The 21,156-nt window shown below is 43.8% G+C and overlaps 1 protein-coding gene across 8 annotated transcripts in view; it reads left to right on the forward strand.

Moving 5' to 3' along the window:
• Positions 1–21,156, forward strand: part of SHPRH (SNF2 histone linker PHD RING helicase) — a 140,956-nt gene that overhangs the window by 62,972 nt on the left and 56,828 nt on the right. For all 8 annotated transcript variants that reach the window (XM_085880770.1, XM_085880757.1, XM_085880737.1 and 5 more), the window contains 5 exons: positions 3,695–3,965; positions 4,446–4,718; positions 4,931–5,009; positions 11,246–11,409; positions 11,574–11,669. In XM_085880770.1, the coding sequence (XP_085736896.1) occupies positions 3,695–3,965; positions 4,446–4,718; positions 4,931–5,009; positions 11,246–11,409; positions 11,574–11,669 (883 nt within the window). The remainder of the gene's footprint in view (positions 1–3,694; positions 3,966–4,445; positions 4,719–4,930; positions 5,010–11,245; positions 11,410–11,573; positions 11,670–21,156) is intronic.

The following is a 21,156-nucleotide window of genomic DNA, read 5'->3' on the forward strand; positions in this document are numbered from 1 at the left end:
AACCGGAAGTGTGTCAAAATGGCGGTTCCATAAATTCCTTCCAAAGGCTTCTTCTGATCCACTCGTCAGAATGCTCCCAAATTTAGGTTACAACATTAGGCCAGGGTTGAGATGTTAAATTGCCGGTCCTTCCGATCACATGACCAGAAGTGTGTCAAAATGGCTGACTTAGTCAATTTTTGGGAATATCGTGTCAATTCTTTCAAACATTTTCTTCTCCAGACCCACCAGACAAAATTCTTCAAAATTTAGAAGAAGAAGAAGAAGAAGAAGAAGAAGAAGAAGAAGAAGAAGAAGAAGAAGAAGAAGAACTTTATTTCACCATGTGTAATTTAAACTCAAGGAATGTGTCTTGGTGTTGGTCACACATACAATCACAATAAATCAGACACCAAAAAAATCAACCAGAATACATCAGACGTTAAATCTGAATTCAAAATAAACTCAAGCTCTACCACTAACAAAACAATCGCTCAATACACAACATCACAATCACAACAAAATATCTAAAATTTACAAAATTAGAATGATGCAATCCCTCGTGTTCACCCTCCTCTCCCCCCGCCTAACCAAAAAGCCAAGCCTACTCTCGCATAACATAACCATACACATGATGAACAGCATAAATAAACAGTCAAATACCATAGTCATAGATAATAATGAAACTGCGAATGAATAGCATGCCGACCCCTCTCCCTATCCGAGCATTCAGCAACAACCCAACAATCGAAACAGTAGCACCATGTGAAGATAAATATATAAATTAATAAAAATGTCAACAGAAACAGAAAACCACTGTTTATGTGGCAATGGAGTTGGACAGGGCAATAACTGCCTCAGGGAAAATAAGCTATTCCTAAAGCTATTTGTCCGACACCTAAGTGACCTGTATCTCCTTCCAGACGGCAAAAGTTGAAACAGGACATTATCTGGATGTGAGGCATCAGAGACTATTCTCCGTGATCGATTCACAGTATGCTCTGTATAAATTGAAGCCAAACAAGGTAACACATGTCCAACTTTCCAACCAGCAGTACGCACAACCCTCTGGAGCTAAAGCTTCTGTTGCTGGATGCAGCAGCCATACCACACACACACACACACACACACACACACACACACACACACACACACACACACACACACACACACACACACACACACACACACACACACACACAGAAATAGTCAAAACACTTTCGATGATGGCCTGATAAAACTGGTTGAGAATCTCCCTGCGAAGGCCAAACTTCTTTAGCTCCCGCAAGAAGTGGAGGCATTGCTGAGCTTTACGAATAATAAAACAGTATCTGTGCTGTGGTCTCACTTTAAGTTACTGGTAATGGTTGTACGGAGATATTTAAAGCAGTCATCCATTTATCTTACATTAGGATAGAGTCCTGATGTTAAATTGCAGAGGACATGCTGATCACATGACTGGAGGTGTGTCAAAATGGTGGTCTCGCAAATTCCTTCCAAATTTTTTTTTTCTCCTGATCCACCAGTCAGAATGCTACCAAGTTTGGGCTACAACATTAGGCAAGGGTCTTCTTCTTCTTCTTCTTGTTGTTGTTGTTGTTGTTGTTCTTGTTGTTCTTGTTGTTCTTGTTGTTCTTGTTGTTCTTGTTGTTGTTCTTGTTGTTGTTCTTGTTGTTGTTCTTGTTGTTGTTCTTGTTGTTGTTCTTGTTGTTGTTCTTGTTGTTGTTCTTGTTGTTGTTCTTCTTGTTGTTCTTCTTGTTGTTCTTGTTGTTGTTGTTCTTGTTGTTGTTGTTCTTGTTGTTGTTCTTGTTGTTGTTGTTCTTGTTGTTGTTCTTGTTGTTGTTCTTGTTGTTGTTCTTGTTGTTGTTCTTGTTGTTGTTCTTGTTGTTGTTCTTGTTGTTGTTCTTGTTCTTCTTGTTGTTGTTCTTGTTCTTCTTGTTCTTGTTCTTGTTCTTGTTCTTGTTCTTGTTCTTGTTCTTGTTCTTGTTCTTGTTCTTGTTGTTGTTGTTGTTGTTGTTGTTGTTCTTCTTCTTGTTCTTCTTCTTCCGGCTGCTCCCATAAGGGGTCGCCACAGCGGATCATCCGTATGATCCGCACAGTGATTTGACACATGTTTTACGCCGGATGCCCTTCCTGACGCAACCCTGGTCGCCTCTTACGACACAGGGATATGGTACACCTATTTTAACCGGGGTATACACCGGCCCAGTATACTGGTACTCATTTCGTCGACCTCGGAAGGATGACAGGCTGAGTCAACCCCCTGGTGTATTAATTCAGTGGCCCAACGGGGCTTGAACTCAGAACCTTTTGGATCCCAAGCCGCTGCCCTAACCACTGCGCCAACACCAGGCTAACATTAGGCAAGGGTACGGATGTTAAATTGCCGAAATCATTCTGATCACGTGACCGGAAGTGTGTCAAAATGGCTGACTTAGTCAATTTTGGGGAAAATCACGTATATTCCTTCAAAAATCTTCTCCAGACCCACCCGTCAAAATGCTTCCAAATTTAGGTTACAACATTGGGATAGAATCCTGATGTTAAATTGAAGGCCATGCTGATTACATGACTGGAAGTGTCAAAATGGCCAGCTTCATCAATTTTTGTGAAAAGCACGTAAATTCCTTCAAAAATCTTCTTCTCCAGACCCACGAGTCAGAATCCTTCCAAATTTGGGTTACAACATTAGGACACGGTCCTAATGTTAAATTGTGGAGGCTATCCTGATCACGTGACTGGAAATGTGTCAAAATGACGGTCGTGCAAATTCCTTCCAAAATCTTCTTCTCTTGACCCACCCGTCAGGATGTTACCAAATTTTGGTGACATTAGGACAGGGTCGTGATGTTCAATTGCGGTCATTCCGGTCATATGACCGGAAGTGTGTCAAAATGGCGGACAAAGTTAAATTTTTGGAAAATCACGAAAATTCCTTCAAAATCTTCACACCAGACCCACCATTCAGAATTCTACCAAATTTGGGTTACAACATTAGGCCAGGGTCCAGATAAGCGACAGGTCCAGTGGTCCTATTTTCTCCTGTTTGTTCATTCTGTTGCTTGTATTGCTCAACTGTTGTCCCACTGCCCCACTGTCGGTCTATTACCCTCTGCCACCTGATCTAGCTCTTCCATGAGCCTCGCTCAACCTGATCCTTTCACATTAAGCCCAATACTGCTCCCCAATATGCAGTCTCCTCTTACCACCACCACCACCACCTTCTCTCTCTTCTATATTTGGTCATCATCATGTGTATGCAGCACCAAAGTTACTGATTTGCATTATTTCTAGGAGTGGGATCATGCCATTGATGCTGTGTTTAGGTTTAAGAAAGACATTAACATGAAGAAGACCTTGGACCATGCAACTGTTGTGTGTGTCTACAAACATTAAAACTATCCCCAACAATGGCAGTTAAGTTTAAAGTAAAATTATGAGCAGAAGTTAGGGTAAATGTGGAAGGAGCATTGAGAGATGTACAGAAGAAAGAAATAGCACCATTGATCAAACCCTGTTTGATGTGAGGACTTGTTCTTGACATTCTGAGTGGCTTTAATAACCTTTGGGGAGGTGGAGCACTGAAAGCAAGTCTCCAAACTAATTGTGCAACACCATCACCAATGACTGAGTGACCCATCTCTCATTTTTCGCTTTAATGTTGTATTACTGAGGACTTGTGTGGTGCATCTCCCCTTTCTCCCTCTTCATCCAGCTTTGAATGCATCTGTGGTCGACTGGGCATTGAAGATTTCTGGCCTCACGTGCAGTGTCTCTCGTGTGGCATCTGGCAGCACGAGAGATGTGTGCGATACCGGAGACCACCAGCACCCACGCCACCGTCACCTTATCGTTGTCCCCACTGTCTGATAGCTGGGCCAATAGTGGCCAGTGCTGCCACACTCATCATTTCACCAATATCTATCTGCTGCCAGTGGATGGAGGAGATATCGCGCCATGTTAGGGATGGCGCACTGAAGGTCCTGGTGAGAAACAAAACTGCTTTGATGAACTCGTTTTGTGCTACACCAAATTTTGTACAAGGGATTTACCCATACTGAACCACCTGCTCCTTTCAAAATGTCGTTATCCACCTAAATGAAGTCACATTACACATCAATCACGTATAAACAGACATTTCATCCTCTGGAGCTCATATTACAACTGGTTCAGTCAGTTCAATCTTCCAGGCAAAAGGGCCAAGCTTTTCTTTGTCATGTTTTTGCTTTTAAGTATGAATAATTGATAATGTAAGAGATGTCGAAAGTTTCCAGCAGGTGATAAAAGATGAAATATTTTCAATTCCCATGACTGTGAAACACCATTCTTTGCTAAGCTGCTCTTTGTAAAGTCAAAGAAACAGCTTCAGAAACCCCTGCAGAGCTGAACAAGCCCAAAGGCAACTGAACAAGCAAAATTCGATGGCTTAGTACATATTAATTTGATATACTGTCATGTTTTCCAAGGTCTATGGAGGAGTAAAACAGGATGGCTTCATTGCTCCAGCAGTGCTTGCCTCTTACGATATCGTGCTCACAACGTATCATGTACTGCGGTCCGAACTCGACTACGCTGACATCCCTCTGGGTGGAAGGAGCTCTGCAGGCAAAGGGGTGACCCAAGAGTCACGCCTCCGACTCACCAAGCGCTACATGGCAATTCCGAGCCCGTTGGTTGCTGTCGAATGGTGGCGTTTGTGTTTGGATGAGGCACAGATGGTAGAATGCACGACCGCCAAGGTGGGGCTCAGTGGAAAATCGTAGATGGCTCTTGTGACTGCCCAACTACTCATGAGCAGCTTACATTTATAAATGTTTTTTATTTTCAGTTTTCCTCCATTATAACTCTACAGTCTTGTTTCATTGGCCATGATTGTCCTTTTGAGTGGAGCCTTTTAGAAAATACAAGTGTGCATAGGTTTTAAAGGTGTGCTGCTGAACTGTCTCTGCAGGCAGCTGAGATGGCCCTTCGTCTTAGTGCGGTCAATCACTGGTGTGTGACTGGCACACCGGTTCAGCGTGGGCTTGAAGGTGAGAGAACGAGGATGTTGGACAGTGCAGTCAATCGAGTTAGTTTGTGGGTGCGGTTGGGTTTGGTTGGGGGTGGAAGGCATGGGGGTTATAGTTTATTTTTCGCTCACCTGCACTTTAGTCAGGTGAGCTAATGCGATCGAGCAGTGTCCATAGATGAGTGAGTGAGTCAGTCAGTCCATAAACACATCAGTCATTATCACTTGAACCAAACACACGATTTTGATGACACTTGGCCACAAGCTTCATATCTGATGCCTAATGAAGTTTTATTGACCACATCAAAATCTGTGCTAATTAAGGGGGTCTACAGGGGTTTTTGTTTGATACCCCCTCCCCCCCCAAATAGGTATTTGCTCTATTCTCTGAAACCACACACACACGCAAAAACGCAAAAAAATCTGAAAACCCACTCCGTGGGAGTACCTCCTGTGCAGCTTCCCTTCGCAGGGCAGCTCACCGGATGATGGGATTGGGGCAAAGCCTTCGGGACCCCCAATCTTTGATAGGAGGGAAACCACGGGGTAACATCCCTGGGTCAGATTGCGGGAGAGTGTGTCGGAGTGGTGCTGAGGTGTCGTCCACCAGACGGCGGTCTCCTTGGGTTAACCTGAGGCGGTCCCTTCGGGTGGGTGCCTGGAATGTCCTATCCCTAAGAGAGGATGATCACCTGTCTCTGTTATCATCTGAGCTCAAGCGTTTGGACATCGGGATTGCAGCTCTCTCTGAGGTTCGGAGACCGGATTGCGGCGAGATAATGGTGGGTGGTTACACCTACTATTGGTCTGGTCGCTCTGATGGTTACCATACCCAAGGAGTTGCTGTAGCTGTGTCCAATAAGCTGACCCCAATGATAATTGAGGTAACACCGGTCAACGAGCGTATTATGAGATTAAGGATTCGTCACTCCTTAGGTGTCATTTCCCTGGTCTCTATTTATGCTCCGACTGAGGCGAGTGACCTCACCGTGAAGGACACATTCTACGCCACACTCGAGTCTGTGGTTGATCAGTGCCCCAAACGAGATACACTTCTAGTCTTGGGGGATTTCAATGCATCGACTGGAACTGATAGGGATGGTTATGAGGTGTGTGTTGGTCCCCATGGGTCAGGAACTATGAACCAGAATAGCACTAAGTTCCTTGACTTTGCAAGAAGTCATGGACTTAGGGTGGCTGGTTCATGGTTTCAGCGCCCGCAAGCTCATCGCTGGACTTGGTATTCCAACGCTGGCGGTGTGGCAAAGGAGATTGACCATGTCCTCATTGACGGTCATTGGAGGATGATCCAGAACTGCAGGGTCTACCGGAGTGCTCAGTTCCTCAATACTGACCACAGGCTTGTTGTAGCAACTCTAAAGCTGCACCTTAAATCCTGGAGAATGGTACCATCCCAGCCGAGGCTGGATGTTGCCAAGCTCAGGGATGAGAGAGTAGCTGAGGAGTTTGCGAACATGGTTGAGTGGACACTTGGGGGGTCTGGGTGCTTTGGGGGGTCCTGAAGAGTTGTGGAGCGCCTTCAAGACCACCGTCCTTGATGTTGCCGGTGGATGCCTTGGAGTTCACCGCAGGGCAAAGAAGAATTTTGTCTCTCAAGGGACACTGGATACCATTGACCAGAGTCGCAGGGCCAGGCTGAATGGCAGAGCTGAGCTGTTCAGGGAGCTGAGGCGTAAAACTGTACGTGCACTGAGGGTGGACAAGGAGGCCTATGTGCGAGGAATCTGTGAGGGGGTAGAGCATCACCTGTGGACAGGTGATTCTCGTCCCGCTTACAGGGGAATTCGCGCATTACGTTCATCCAAGCCCACCCCTCGAAGCACTGCAGTTCGAGCAGAGAGTGGTAGGCTCTTGACAGAGGAGTCTGAAGTGAAGGCCCGCTGGGCCGGTTACTTTGAGCGGTTGTACCAGGCTGATCCCCCAGCTGTCGAGTTGGACGTCAAGGGTGTTACAATCCCTGTTGCTGACCCTCGAATCAACTGTGGTCCACCATCGCTTGTGGAAACACGGGCTGCGGTGAACCAGTTGAAACGGGGCAAAGCTCCAGGGATCTGTGGCATCCATGCCGAACTTCTCAAGGCTGGTGGAAATGCTGCACTCGCGTCGTTGCATGCAGTTTTGTGCTCTGCCTGGAACACAGGCATCATCCCAACTGACTGGAAGAGGGGCCTTGTTGTCCCTCTCTGGAAAGGGAAGGGTGATCGCCAAGACTGCAACAACTACCGAGGGGTGACGCTGCTCTCAGTGCCGGGCAAGGTCTTTGCTCGGATAATTCTTGATAGGGTCCGCCACCATCTGCTTGAGCACCAGCGTCCAGAGCAGTCAGGCTTTACACCAAAGAGGTCAACGATTGACCGTATCCTTGCACTTCGTGTCCTCACCGAACGCAGACGAGAGTTTCGGCAGGGGCTGCTTGCAGCCTATGTTGATCTCTGTAAAGCGTTCGATTCAGTGAATCGGGATGTCCTCTGGAGGATTCTTGGTCTTCGTGGGGTGCCACCGAAACTGATCGATCTGATGTCTGAACTCTACTCTGGTACTGAGAGTGCTGTGAAGTGTGGTGGTACCGCCTCTGACTTATTTCCAGTTGTTACTGGAGTTCGTCAGGGATGTGTACTTGCCCCCACACTTTTCAGCACTTGTATGGACTGGATTTTAGGGAGGATGTCGGAGAGATCAAGTTGCGGTGCATCGTTTGGCAATGTCAAGATCTCGGACCTTGATTTTGCAGATGATGCAGTCATCTATGCGGAGACTTTAGACCTCCTCTTGGGGGCCCTCGAGGTGCTGAATGAGGAGTCGGAGCCGTTGGGATTACGGATTTCTTGGGTCAAAACAAAGATCCAGGCTTTCGGTGACATCTTGGATGCTGCTGTCCTGTCTGTGTCTGTTTGTGGTGAGGATGTTGAGGTCGTGGATAGATTCACTTACCTTGACAGTGATATTCATGTCTCCGCAGGTTGTGAGCCGGAGGTCAATAGACGTCTGGGTCGGGCCTGGGGAGTCATGGATTCACTGGATCATGGGGTGTGGCGCTGCCGGTACCTGTGCGGGAGGACGAAAGTCCGAGTCTTCAGGTCCTTGGTACTTCCAGTCTTGCTCTATGGGTGCGAGACTTGGACTTTGACCAAGGATCTGAGACGGAGACTTAATTCCTTTGGTACCAGGTCTCTTCGGAGAATCCTTGGCTATCGCTGGTCGGATTTTGTGTCCAACGAGCGGTTGCTGAGAGAGACTCGGATGAGATTTGTTACCTGCATAGTCCGTGAGCGTCAGCTGCGGCTGTATGGACATGTGGCTCGTTTTCCTGACGCTGATCCTGCTCACCAGATTCTCTCAGCGAGGGAGTCTCATGAGTGGAGGAGGCCAGTGGGCCGACCACGTGCCTCATGGTTGCAGCAGGTTGACCATCATCTCAAGGAGATGGGGATGGGCCTGGCATCTGCCTGGGGGATGGCCAGACGGAGGCCCCTGGAGTACCGGCAGAAAGTGGACGCAGCGACGCGCTGTTCTGGCACATGCTCCCATACCTGACCTGACACACATAATTTCAATGAAACTTAAAATCCTGATGAAGAGCATTGCTTGAAAGCTTGGAATAATGAATCTTCTATATAATCAGCCGACATATTGGTGTTGAATCTTTATTTGGATTCTGCTTAAAGGACCCTAAACTCAGTCGCGATGTAAAAATTTTACCTTTCTCATGTGTATCGGTGATGACCCATCACGTACACATTTGTTCACCTGCGATAACTTTAATGTTCACATAAATAAGCGTACATGCGGTACCCATTTAGCCTCATTCTGATGACATACTTTCTCAAATTTATTCCAATAGTTGTTTCAATGTTGTGATGTCATCGCCCCCAAAACTTCAAAGGGACCTCTCTTGTACGTTTGCATGTATCGTCTAGTCAAAGGTATCGCTGTAATCGGCATTGAGAGGGCTTCCATTCAACCAAACGCGTGAACAGATTCTGCACATCAACAAAATGCCGATATTTTATGTCATTGACTTGTTCCTGATCCAAATGAGCTTCAGGACCTGTGGTTCTATTTTACTAAGTTGAACTGGTACCTGCATATTCAATCTGATGGTGCAGTAATTGTTATCAATTGGAGTAAGGTGACCTTTCATGGTTCAGATATCATTTTGTTGTTGAAGCAATACCCCGTGCAAAGAAATTTGTACAAAGGAAAGGCGACTTGTCCATTAACATTTGTGTCACCCACATCAGATTTGCTTTATGCAGAGACAACTTTATATGGCAATGGTAAATTGCAAAAGATAGGCTGGCAGGATAGCCTGAAGTTGGAGTTGGCAACGTGCGGCTCTGGAGCCACATACGGATCTTTAATCATTGATGTGCCACTCTCAAGCCTGATCGATCGAACGCCCTTTTTTCTCATCAATTTTCAGAAAGAATATTTATGAGTGTTGTGAAAGGATGAAGTAATACTTGAGAACTTTGACCAAAAGGAAAATACATCCAATTTTCGGTGAATTCTGTGAGCATGACTTACCTATTGTGCGCCGCACATTATCTGCTATGCGGTCATTCTGACAATCTTGTTGGCAATAGCGCAACCACAACGTCCAGTCTCAGTTTAGAATTCAAACCCCCCTTCTAAAAAGCTCGCTTCACCCTGATCCTTGCTGGGCAGTTCAGCGAGAATCCCAAAAATGAGCTATTTACATCTAAATAACAAACGAGATGTTTTGATAACGCGTATATATGTGATGTCACCAGAATGATATTCTCTCAGGAGTAAAAGAAAAAGGCAAATTCGTCTTATTTTTGAATGTCTCATGATGTACACTATAAGTAGTGTGCACATGCGTGCTCGCACATATGTTTGTGTTTCTGTGTGTGAAGTTAGTTTCACTTTGGACCTTTCTGTATTCAGCAATTCTTATAGATCTATGTTGCTTATAACTTCAATTGTTACAATATCGCTCCTAAGACAGTGTCCAACACTTCAGGATGATATTTGACCCCGATTGTCCATGACAAAGCACAATAACACGAAATTTCGACTTCACCGATCGTGAATTGACTTTCCTTTGTCCTCCGCTTGTACACCGATTTGGCCGTGGGATCATGTGTGTGCACAACTTGCTGACTTCACTGAACTCCTATATCTGTACTGCATTATGGGATACGTATACTGTATCTGTGTTTTGAGATGGTAAGGCTGCAAAGTCTTTGAATTGTTTTCAGGAAACAGAAGCTTGTGACATTTGTCAATAGTACTCTGAAGGTCAACATGCATTTTAACAAATAAATCAAAATTGGAATTAAATGTGAAATAAAATTTGCATAATTAAAGGGGTTAAAATGAAATGTCTTCACAAAAGAAAAAAAATCCAGCTTTGGCATCAGGAATGAAAGAGGGGTTGCATGCATTGCGGCTCGTTAAGATATTGCATTTTGACTGAATTCGAAAAAAAATGGCTCTTCTTGTTATTTTGGTTGCTGATCCCTGGCCTCGAGGAATGAACACTTGCCTTGAAGCTGTCTCGCCTGGGCTTGCATCTTGGCCCAGCTATAAACTGTCATTCTGGTGTTTCACAGGCAGGATGATCCATCGTTGTGTGTGCCGTCCCTTGGATGGACGTTAAACTTGGCATCCCATCTCCCGGAATTAGTTGGTGGACGTTAAAGATCCCACTGAGTCCTTCAGAAAGAGTAGACGAGATATCGCCGGCATTATGAACAACTCACAAATTCCTGCCCTAACCTTGGAAGGGCATTGCATCAGCAGAACAGCTGCCGCATCCTCAGCGATTCATGCTACCCCGCAGCCTTGTGCTCCTTATTGAAGGAGAAGAAGAAGGTTGTTGAAGATATGATTCCTGTCACTGTGGAGAGAATAGCCATGGCAGCTCACTCAATTGGCAATTTTGTGGAATTCTTTCCTTGTGGTTGAAACCATATGTGACCCACTTTTGAGGAAAATGTTTCCACTACTGAGCTGTCATTTTATCGAATGAATCGCTGCCTGCATTTCTCGGCAGCAACGTGCATGGTGTTGGAGTTAAGGTTGTGTTCAGGTGGTAGGTAAGGCTTCAAAAAAATGCTTATTGGTGTTGTAACATTGGTGGTAAGGTTGGGTGTAATAATTATCTGAGTGTTACGACAGCAATGCTTCAGCATCCAAAAGGAATACAATCATGCATATATTTATTGGAGTGATCGTGTTGTAAAAGTGACCAATTTGTTTGTCAATCAGACCTTTATGGCCTAATCTTGTTCCTGGGACGTGACCCTTATCTGGTTCGACACTGGTGGGAGAGGCTAATTTATCAGCCACTATGCCAGGGGAGGCCAAGAGCTTTACTCGATCTGCTCGCATCTTGCATGTGGAGAACAGCAAAGAAGGATGTTGTTGAACAGGTATGCTGGTACAATAGTAGCTTTGTGATATGGAATTGGTGTTGCACATGTTCATCGATACCAAAACAGCGGTATACTATGACCCTCTTTTTAAATATATATATATATATATTTTTTTTTTTGTTGGCTATGATCGCACATTGTCCCTTTTTTTTGCCTGCCAGATTGACCTTCCGCCACAGACGGAAGAGACCTACTGGCTTATCTTTTCACCGGTGGAGCAGCATTTTTACAATCGACAGTACGAGCAGTGTTCACAGGCACGTCACAGAAATATGCTTTTAAAGTTTGGAACTCCTGCACCAATCCTGACGTTTCCATGGCTAAAATGGTTTTCTTTTCTATCCACTAAAAATCCGTGTGTACCTTCTATCCACTAAAAAACTTTTCTTTTCTATCCACTGTCACCTTTTGTGCTATACTCGTCCTCCTTCAAGGTTTAAGTTCTAACTTTGGATCCATTATCTTCATTCTGATATTAATCACAGAAATTATCTTTCTTCAAAGCTGACATTGAGAGCAGATGGTTAGTAATGATAAGAAGAACCAATATTTCGTTTTTAAATTTCCTTTGAACCATCTTTCTCTCTCTTAAAACGGCATTGATTTAAGCATGGTTTTGTCACTTTTCGTTTGACAAAACCGATCGTTTGAATTATCCGCCAACTCAGGTCTGGCTATATATCGATATACCGATATATCAGTAATTTTTCATATCGATATACTAGGATACCAAAAAATTTGGCATGAAAAAAAAAGTCGGAATATTACCAAAAATAAAATCAGTGCAGTAGAATCTGGATGATAAGCGCATATGAAAAATAAGTGCACACGGGCCTCCCTATACGATTTCTCCATTAAAAATAAACGCATATAAATCTAGAATGGGCACTCGGTAGAGCGCACACCTCAGCCTCCGCTACTTTTTTGTTCTTGGCATGAGAGTGGGGGGAACAGAACAGTGAACATTTTGGTGTTGGTTTCATGCAAATCGGTTTTGCTTTGACCGTGTTATGACAAAAACCGCATATTTTGAAAGGTCGTGACCCCACTGACCTTTGACCCCCAACCGCTAACAAGGGTAATGACGTAATTGTGTCATGTTGCCCATCACAAGATTGGGCAATGAATTCTGAACATTTTTGCATCAGTTGCATGCCAATTAGATCAAAATTGACCGCGCTATGGTAAAAATACGAATTTGACCTTTCCATGACCTTGACCTTGACCTTTGACCCGATCGCACCCAAAATCTAATCAAATGTTCCTTGGATAATAACCCATCATCCCACCAAATTTCAAGCGATTTGGTGTAATACTTTTTGAGTTTTGCGAATAACAAACAAACACACACATATTCACAAATAAATAAATAAATAAATACACAGTGACCAATACATAACCTTTCGCAGAATGCGAAGGTAAACATAGTAAGGCTTTGAAAACTGAAAACATTATCAACCCAAACATGACAGTATATCGTGTTTTATTGGCATTGGTGCATAAACTTTAGGTCCGAATTTTCATCATGATCAAAAAGGACATGCCAGTGAAGCGTCGCTCATACAACTGTGAAAAGAAGATCGAGATTATCGTGTTTTACAACTCTTGTAAGAACAGATAACAGACGTGTAATAAAATTGGACATAACCTGAGTAAAGAATGGGGAAATAATTGTTCAGAGTGCAAAAGGTTTGATGAAGATGGGGAATGGAAGACAGGCCTTTTACCTGGACATGGAAAATGAACTTGTGGAGTTGAAACAGATACGCAATTGAGGACTGAAAGTGTATTTGGTATTTGTTTCCAAGGTATGGACAAGTAAAATTGCATTGAGGTAAAAACTGACATTATACAGCCAATCTGAAGAACATTTATCATTTTAAGCATGTGTCATGGATTTTTTAACACATCTAAGCATATATGGAAAATACGCGCAAATGTCAGGCTCTTTGAATATAAGCACATATGGAAAACTAGAAGGGTACTCGGTAGAGCACACTACCTCCACCCCATAATGCCTGATCCACGAGGACCTATCTGGCCCAATACATTTTTGAAATATGCTCTATGTCGTTTTCGAGCCCCATCTCTCAATGATGAAGAATGACTTTAAAAATTCTAGTAGTCGGATCCGGATTCGGATCTTCACCAAAATTGAATCGCTTTGTCGTGATCACACGCCCAATGTGTCCACCAAGTTCCATCTGAATCCGTCCACATTTTTGAGATATTGTGCTATTTATCGTTTTTTACCCTATCTCTCAATGGTGAAGAATCACTTAAAAATTCTAGTAGCCGGATCAGGATCCTCACCAAAATCGAATCAGTTCGGCCTTGTCACACACCAGATCTGTCCACAACTTTTTCAGATATCCTGCAAACAGACAAACAAACAAGACGATGACGTTGTGCAGAGCACGATACTTGCAAAATCCATAAAACAAATTTGACCTCAAAAATAATTGGTGGTTGAATTCAATAACCAAATATGCAACTCCTCTTCAAATTTCAAGTGAAGCGGATGAAAATTGACAATCTTAGTAATTCGGCTTATGTTGCAGTCAGGTCAAAATACCACCTGACCCACAATAAATTGTAACAAAAGGTTTTTCAGTGGTTTTCATTCCCACTGGATATACTGATCAACAGAAAAAAAGTCTACCAAAATCTGACATCCGGAAATGGGTTAAAACAGTCATTTTCAAGATGGCCACCACCAGGCTTTGAAATAACTAAAACAGCTATAACTTCTTCAATAATTGTGATAAAAACATAATTGTTGGTTCTGGTCCATGGTTTTAATGGATCAGCAATCCACTGGTGTCAATAAAATTTCGATCTGATCAGTATTTAACATGAAATCCAAGATGGCAGCAAAATTCAAGAGTGCAAAAATCAATAAATTTTCCATTTGAACCAAAATCACTGAACATCTGGTGCCACTGAAACATTTATTTGTGAACATTACATAATGGCAGTTGAGGTTACAATTTCAGTCCTCATCACTGTCCTCTAGTTCCTCAGAGGCTTTATTTAGTGGATTGTCACAAAACGTCACTTGGCATGATCCACATGCAGACGTACACGGAAGCCCATTCTTTCTGCAGCTGCAACGGGGTGTGTCACAAGCTGTGGTGCAGTTGCTGTGTATCATCTTCAGAAGAGCGTCTGGTGCAGCATCCATGGCAGTCATGATAGGTACAAATCGATTGTCTTCAAGTCCCCAGCCCCAGTCCAGAGGATCGAGGTCACCCTCCATCCCCATCCGAACCATGACCTGGTAGTACACTCGGAGACAATGAAACTTGGTGGCAGATTCCGTTGGGGGAAGACGTTCAGGTGTAATGAAAGACTTGGCAGCAGCGACCTTCTTTGTGAATATCTTGTAACGCATGGCTGCCAGAGAACTTGTGCTCTCCCCAGCAAATATAACAGCCATCGCTTGGCTGCCAAGTTTCTTTATTTCAACGTGGCTGACGCCTCTCGAAGTGAATGTATCTGCACACAACTGGAGGCCTTGATCATCTTCCACGAGTTTCTGAAAGACTGATTTTTTTTTCCCAATGCCATTCACACGAGATGTTGAATCACATCCTGTGAAGGTGTGCAGGAATAATAGTTGAGTGCACAACTTATTCCCAAGAAGATGCTTCATCCGATTGATGACACAGCTTGCCGCATTCTTTTCAAACCGCAGTACTTCACCATATGATGAGCCGTACCCCATATCACACAGGGTTTCCACAAGGAATTTTGACCGATATATGTGATGGACCTGCACAGCGAGACCAATCTGGAGTGGTGCAATGACAGCCCGAGGTCTAACTGCTTGTACAATGACATGTCCAATACTAGCCACTTTACGTTGCGTGTTTTTTTCCAACGAACAGACTATTCAACATATTTCGAAGTTTATCTGGAAGGAATGCCAGTGCAAAGTCAAGTTAAAGTTCTTCTGATTTTGGGAAGTGATCACTAACAGATGGTACATCGCTCTTGATCAGCCTTGCTGCCGTCTCAATTATGGCCTTCTTTTGTGCCTCTTCATCTCCTTCTCGCTGTGCTTCTTTGTAGAATGACCGGAGTATGTGTGATGTTTTCTCTCTGAATGCAACTATGTCATTTACGCCCTCTCCTTCAGCAATATAAATGGAGTCCCCATATCTTTCCTTCATTTTCTTCTTCAGATAGTAGTTGGTGTATGGAAGAGAATTTTTATCCATAAGAAATCTTCCATTTTGCCACAAAGGTACAAAGCAGTCATCTGTTCCTCATCATTCATCTGAAGCTATGAACACATTCTGGAGAATGCCTACTCTTGATCACTATCTATCGGATGTCCAGATTTCCTACTTGTTGTATCTGGTCCACTCCAGAAGTGCACTGGTACATCACGCCCAGTGCGGAAATGGACACTGCACTGATGATGATATATGCAGTCAGCTGCATGAAGATCTCCACCATAGTACTCGATCCGCCCTTTCACTGTGAATGACCAATCATCGGACCGATTCTCACAGCACTCCAGAATGGTTTTGGCAAAGTCGTCAGTCCTGACATGACTGTAGTCAAAACTTCCAAGGTCCACTGTGGTCCCACAGAACAAGCAGTCAGATTTGCTGTTGAAAGGCCCGGTCAACACACGTGAACTTCGCTTCCTGGACGGTTTGGATGGTCCTTGTTTCTTCTTTTGATTCAGGATGTCATGTTGATTTATATACCGTTTACGACAGTCCGTGTGTACCTTGTATCCAGCCGCCACATAAACATCGTCACCTCTCTGAACATTGGCTGTATTGATGCCATCAGCGCCCTTCTGACAAATTTGCACACAACGTCACTTCCATCCTCAAGCCTCTCCTTGCAAATTGAACACCGATCTTCGTGCATCTCAGGAGCACTCATTCTTCAAACCTGAAACAGAAAACAAAACATTCAGGGAAAAAGCATTCGAAGAAAGGGATAGGCTACTCAATCAGAGCCAGGGACATTCCCCTGACATGTAATACATCACATATAATTACTGGTAAGAGAACACTGAAAACCCTTTTGTTAGAATTTGATTAATGTTGGGTGATTGCCTAACAGAGGTTTGATTATATAGAGACAATTTATTGATTTTACGCCCTTCATTTTTTGCCACCATCTTGGATTTCAGGTTAAATACTGATCAGATCTAAATTTTATTGACACCAGTGGATTGCTGATCCATTAAAACCATGGACCAGAACCAACAATTATGTTTTTATCACAATTATTGAAGAAGTTGTAGCTGTTTTAGTTATTTCAAAGCCCGGTGGCAGCCATCTTGAGAATGACTGTTTTAACCCATTTCCGGATGTCAGATTTTGGTAGACTTTTTTTTTTCTATTGATCAGTATATCCAGTAGGAATGAAAACCACTGAGAAGCCTTTTGTTGCAATTTGTTGTGGGTTTGGTGGTGGTTTGTCATAAATTGACCCGACTATTGACCTTTTGGCCTATGTGGACCTCCAAATAATTGGTGGCTCAATTCAATGACCTGAAATAATTTAAACTCTTCAAATTTCAAGTCGATCAGATGAAAATTGAGGAATTTAGAAATCTCAACTAAGTTGTTGACCTTTTGACCTCAAAAACAATTGGCTTCTTCCTTATGGCAAACTCTACCATGTGGTGAAGTTTTGTGAAGATCGGTTTTAAATTGTGACCTGTAGGTGACAGACAGGCAGACAGAATATCAAAATCGATTAACCAATATTCTTGTAAAAATCTTCGACTTTGCAAGTAACAGACAGAAATGGGTGAAAACATAACCATCTTCACCTTCGGTGGCAGAGGTAATAAGTGCAAATGTGTTCCACTAAGTCTAAAAAATAGGCGCATACACTTATCATCCAGATCCCACTGTATATCACCAACAAATTGAAGAAAAGTGTTTGCATTCCTGAAATGCATGATATCTATATCAAAAAACAGATAACTCCAAATTCTTTGCTCATAAAATAAGCTGCAAAAGACAACTTCGAATCTGATGATAAAGTGATAAAAATGATGTAATTGTACATTGTGCAACACATGAAGTGGATACCGCGCCAGATCAGTGCCGTGCCCGCGATTGACGGATGGACGTCATTGAGTGTCTGTGAATCAATGAATTTGTGTATCGAATGGCACAGCATCCTGGCGTTTTGAAACGAATGATGAACTACCGTGTGCTTATTCGATAAGCTATTGACGGATATAAAATGAAGCATTTCATACTTGGCTGGTCGTGTGAAAAGCAAGTTTTATACAAAATACAGAATGTGGAGTCCCTGGGGTTACAAAAGGATTCCGTTCTGAACAATCGTTCACTAGCCTCGACAAAATCGAGTGAGTATTCATGCAGCTTTGATTTTGATTATGTTTTTCAGTTAAATGCCAGTCTTTTGCCATCCTGCTACACCTCAAATGCAATTTCAAGTGGTGTTTTCCCTGTTTCTATTATATATTGGTATTTTGATATTTTGGCTTCTTACAAACCTTTGGTAAAGGTCTACTCTATTTTTATTATTTTTACTTTAAGTACGGAGGTCAAGACTTGTGTAAGCCTTGACGTTTCTATTTTGGTTGTTTGAGCATTCTCCTTTGTGTTCTTTTTCCTGAAATATATGCACTATTTGCATCTGACCATACAGCGATAAACATCTGACCATGTAAAATTAAATAAATAAAAAGGTCAAATATTTAAAAAGTAAAGTGTTGCTGGAAATTTAAGCCCAAAGTTCGAGGAGTGCTGCATGAACACAGCTTGATAAAATATCCTGCCATGATTGCACGAACAATGACATTTCATGGTAACACCTTCGACATTTGTTGATTGTATTGGGAAGGATGACATGTAGCATATGGCCTTGAAGGATCGTTTCAATAATATCAATAATAATAAATGTCAGTGTGTGTGTCAGTCAGTCAATGTGTGTGTCAGGTCAGGTCAGGAATGGGAGCATGCACCAGAGCAGCGTGTTGCTGCGTCCACTTTCTGCTGGTACTCCAGGGGCCTCCATCTCACCATGCCCCAGGCAGATTCCTGGCCGGCCCATCCCCATCTTTTTTGAGATGCCCATCAACCTGCTGCAACCATGAGGCATGTGGTTGGCGCATTGGCCTCCTCCATTCACGAGGCTGCCTCGTTGAAAGAATCTGGTGAGCAGGATCAGCATCACGAAAACGAGCCACATGTCTATACAGCCGCAGCTGATGCTCACGGACTATGCAGGTAACATCTCATTTGAGTCTCTCTCAGCAAGAGCTTGTTGGACACAAAGTCAGACCAGCGAGAGCCAAGGATTCCACAAAGAGACCTGGTACCAAAGGAATTAAGTCTCCATCTCAGATCCCTGGTCAGAGTCCAAGTCTCACATCCGTAGAGCAAGATTGGAAGCATCAAGGACCTGAAGATTCTGACTTTCGTCATCCCGTACAGGTACCGACAGTGTCACACCCAATGATCCAGTGAATCCATGACTCCCCAGGCCTGACCCAGACGTCGATTGACCTCTGGCTCACAGCCAGCAGAGACATGAATATCACTGCCAAGGTAAGTGAATCTCTCCGTGACCTCAACATCCTCACCACAAACTGGTACAGACAAGACAGCAGCATCCAATATGTCATTGAAAGCCTGGATTTTAGTTTTGACCGAGGAAACTCGTAATCCCAGCGGCTCCGACTCTTCATTCAGCACCTCGATGGCCCCCAAAAGGATATCCAGAGTCTCTGTAAAGATGATTGCATCATCTGCGAAATCAAGGTCAGAGATCTTGATATTCCAAAACAATGCAACGCAGTTTGATCTCTCTGAGGTCCTCCCCAGAATCCAGTTCATACAAGCACTTAAAAGTGTGGGGGCCAGTACTGACAAACTCCAGCACCAACTGGAAATTAGTTGGAGATGGTATCACCACATCTCACAGCACTCTCAGTCCAAGAGTATAGTTCAGACATCAGATTGATTAGTTTTGGTGACACCCCACGAAGACCAAGAATCCTCCAGAGGGCATCCCGATTCACGGAATTGAATGCTTTGCAGAGATCAACATAGGCAGCAAGCAGAACCTTGCCGAAACTCTCAGCTATGTTCGGTGAGGATCCGAAGAGAAAGGATATGGTGACTCATTGACCTCTTTGGTGTAAAGCCTGACTGCTCTGGGCACTGGTGCTCAAGCAGATGGTGGTGAACCCTGTCAAGAATGATCCGAGCAAAGACCTTGCCTGGCACTGAGAGCAGCGTCACCCCTTGGTAGTTGTTGCAGTTCTGGCAATCACCCTTCCCTTTCCAGAGAGAGACAACAAAGCCCCTCTTCCGGTCAGTTGGGATGATGCCTGTGCTCCCAACAGAGCACAGGACTGCATGCAACGACACGAGTACAGCATTTCCACCAGCCTTGAGAAGTTCAGCATGGATGCCACAGATCCCTGGAGCTTTACCCCGTTTCAACGGGTTCACCGCAGCCCGTGTTTCCACAAGCGAAGATGGACCACAGTAGATTGGAGGGTCAGCAATAGGATTAGTAACACCCCTGATATCCAAGTCCACACCTGGTGGATCAGCCTGGTACAGCTGCACAAAGTAACTGGCTCAGCGGACCTTCACTTTGGACTTCTCTGTGAAGAGCCCACCACCCTTCGCTCTAACTGCAGTGCACTGAGTGATGGACTTGGAGTAATGCAATGCGTGAATTCCCCTGTAAGTCGGACGAGAATCACTTGACCACAGGTGATGCACTACCTCCTCACAGATTCCTCACACATCGGCCTCCTTGTCCACCCTCTGCGCACGTACAGTTTTATGCCTCAACTCCCTGAACAGCTCAGCTCTGCCATTAAGCCTGGCCCTGCAACTCTGGTCAATGGTGTGTCTCTCCTCCATTCCTCCAAAATCATGAAACCTAGCAGCCTGAAACTTTGCATGCATATGAAGAGAACTCCAAGGGAGTGCATGAATGAAAATGGGTTGTTTGGTTTCATTTAAGCACCCCTTTTGAAGATAATTAACAGCCTTATTACTTGCGAAAATTGAAGATTTTTCAAGTATATTGTTGGTCTTGTGCGTTATTCTGTCTGTCTCTGTCTGTCTCTACCTGGTGTTCGCTTTATGGTTAGGTTGGTGAGTTTTGCATTCCAGGATCCTGAGTTCGAATCCCGCTCAGCTGTTGAATTAATACTAAATGGAGTTAACTCGGCCTGTCATCCTTCCGAGGTCGGCAAAATGAGTGCCAGCTTGCTGGTGTACTGTGTCGGAGTGGTGACCTGTCCAGGATTGTGCCGAATTGCCAAGGAGACTGCTTAAGCAGCACCAACGCTCTGCACAGAGTATGGTCCCAATCTCCTCTTCTCTCCTGCCTGTCTGTCTTTCTTTGTATGTCAATCACCTACGGGTCACAATTTAAAACCGATCTTCACAAAACTTCACCATGTGGTGGAGTTAGTCATAATCAAAAAGCCCGTTGTTTTTGAGGTCAAAAGGACAGAAAGTCAACATAGGCCTAAGGGCAACAACTTTGTCAAATTTCTAAAATCCTCAATTTTCATCTGATTGATGACAAATTTGAACAGGCTTTGCATATCAGGTCACTGAATTCAAGCACCAATTATTTTTGTGGTCAGCATTGGCCAAATTTCGAAAATTATCAATTTACATCCGATTGACTTGAAATTTGAAGACGATCTGCATATTTGATGTTTTTTTTTATTTTTTTCAATTTTTATGGAGACATTGT

Source organism: Eptatretus burgeri, chromosome 1, assembly GCF_056783735.1.
Source record: "Eptatretus burgeri isolate ZD-2024b chromosome 1, Ebu_testis_v1, whole genome shotgun sequence".
In the NCBI taxonomy this organism is placed as follows: domain Eukaryota; kingdom Metazoa; phylum Chordata; class Myxini; order Myxiniformes; family Myxinidae; genus Eptatretus; species Eptatretus burgeri.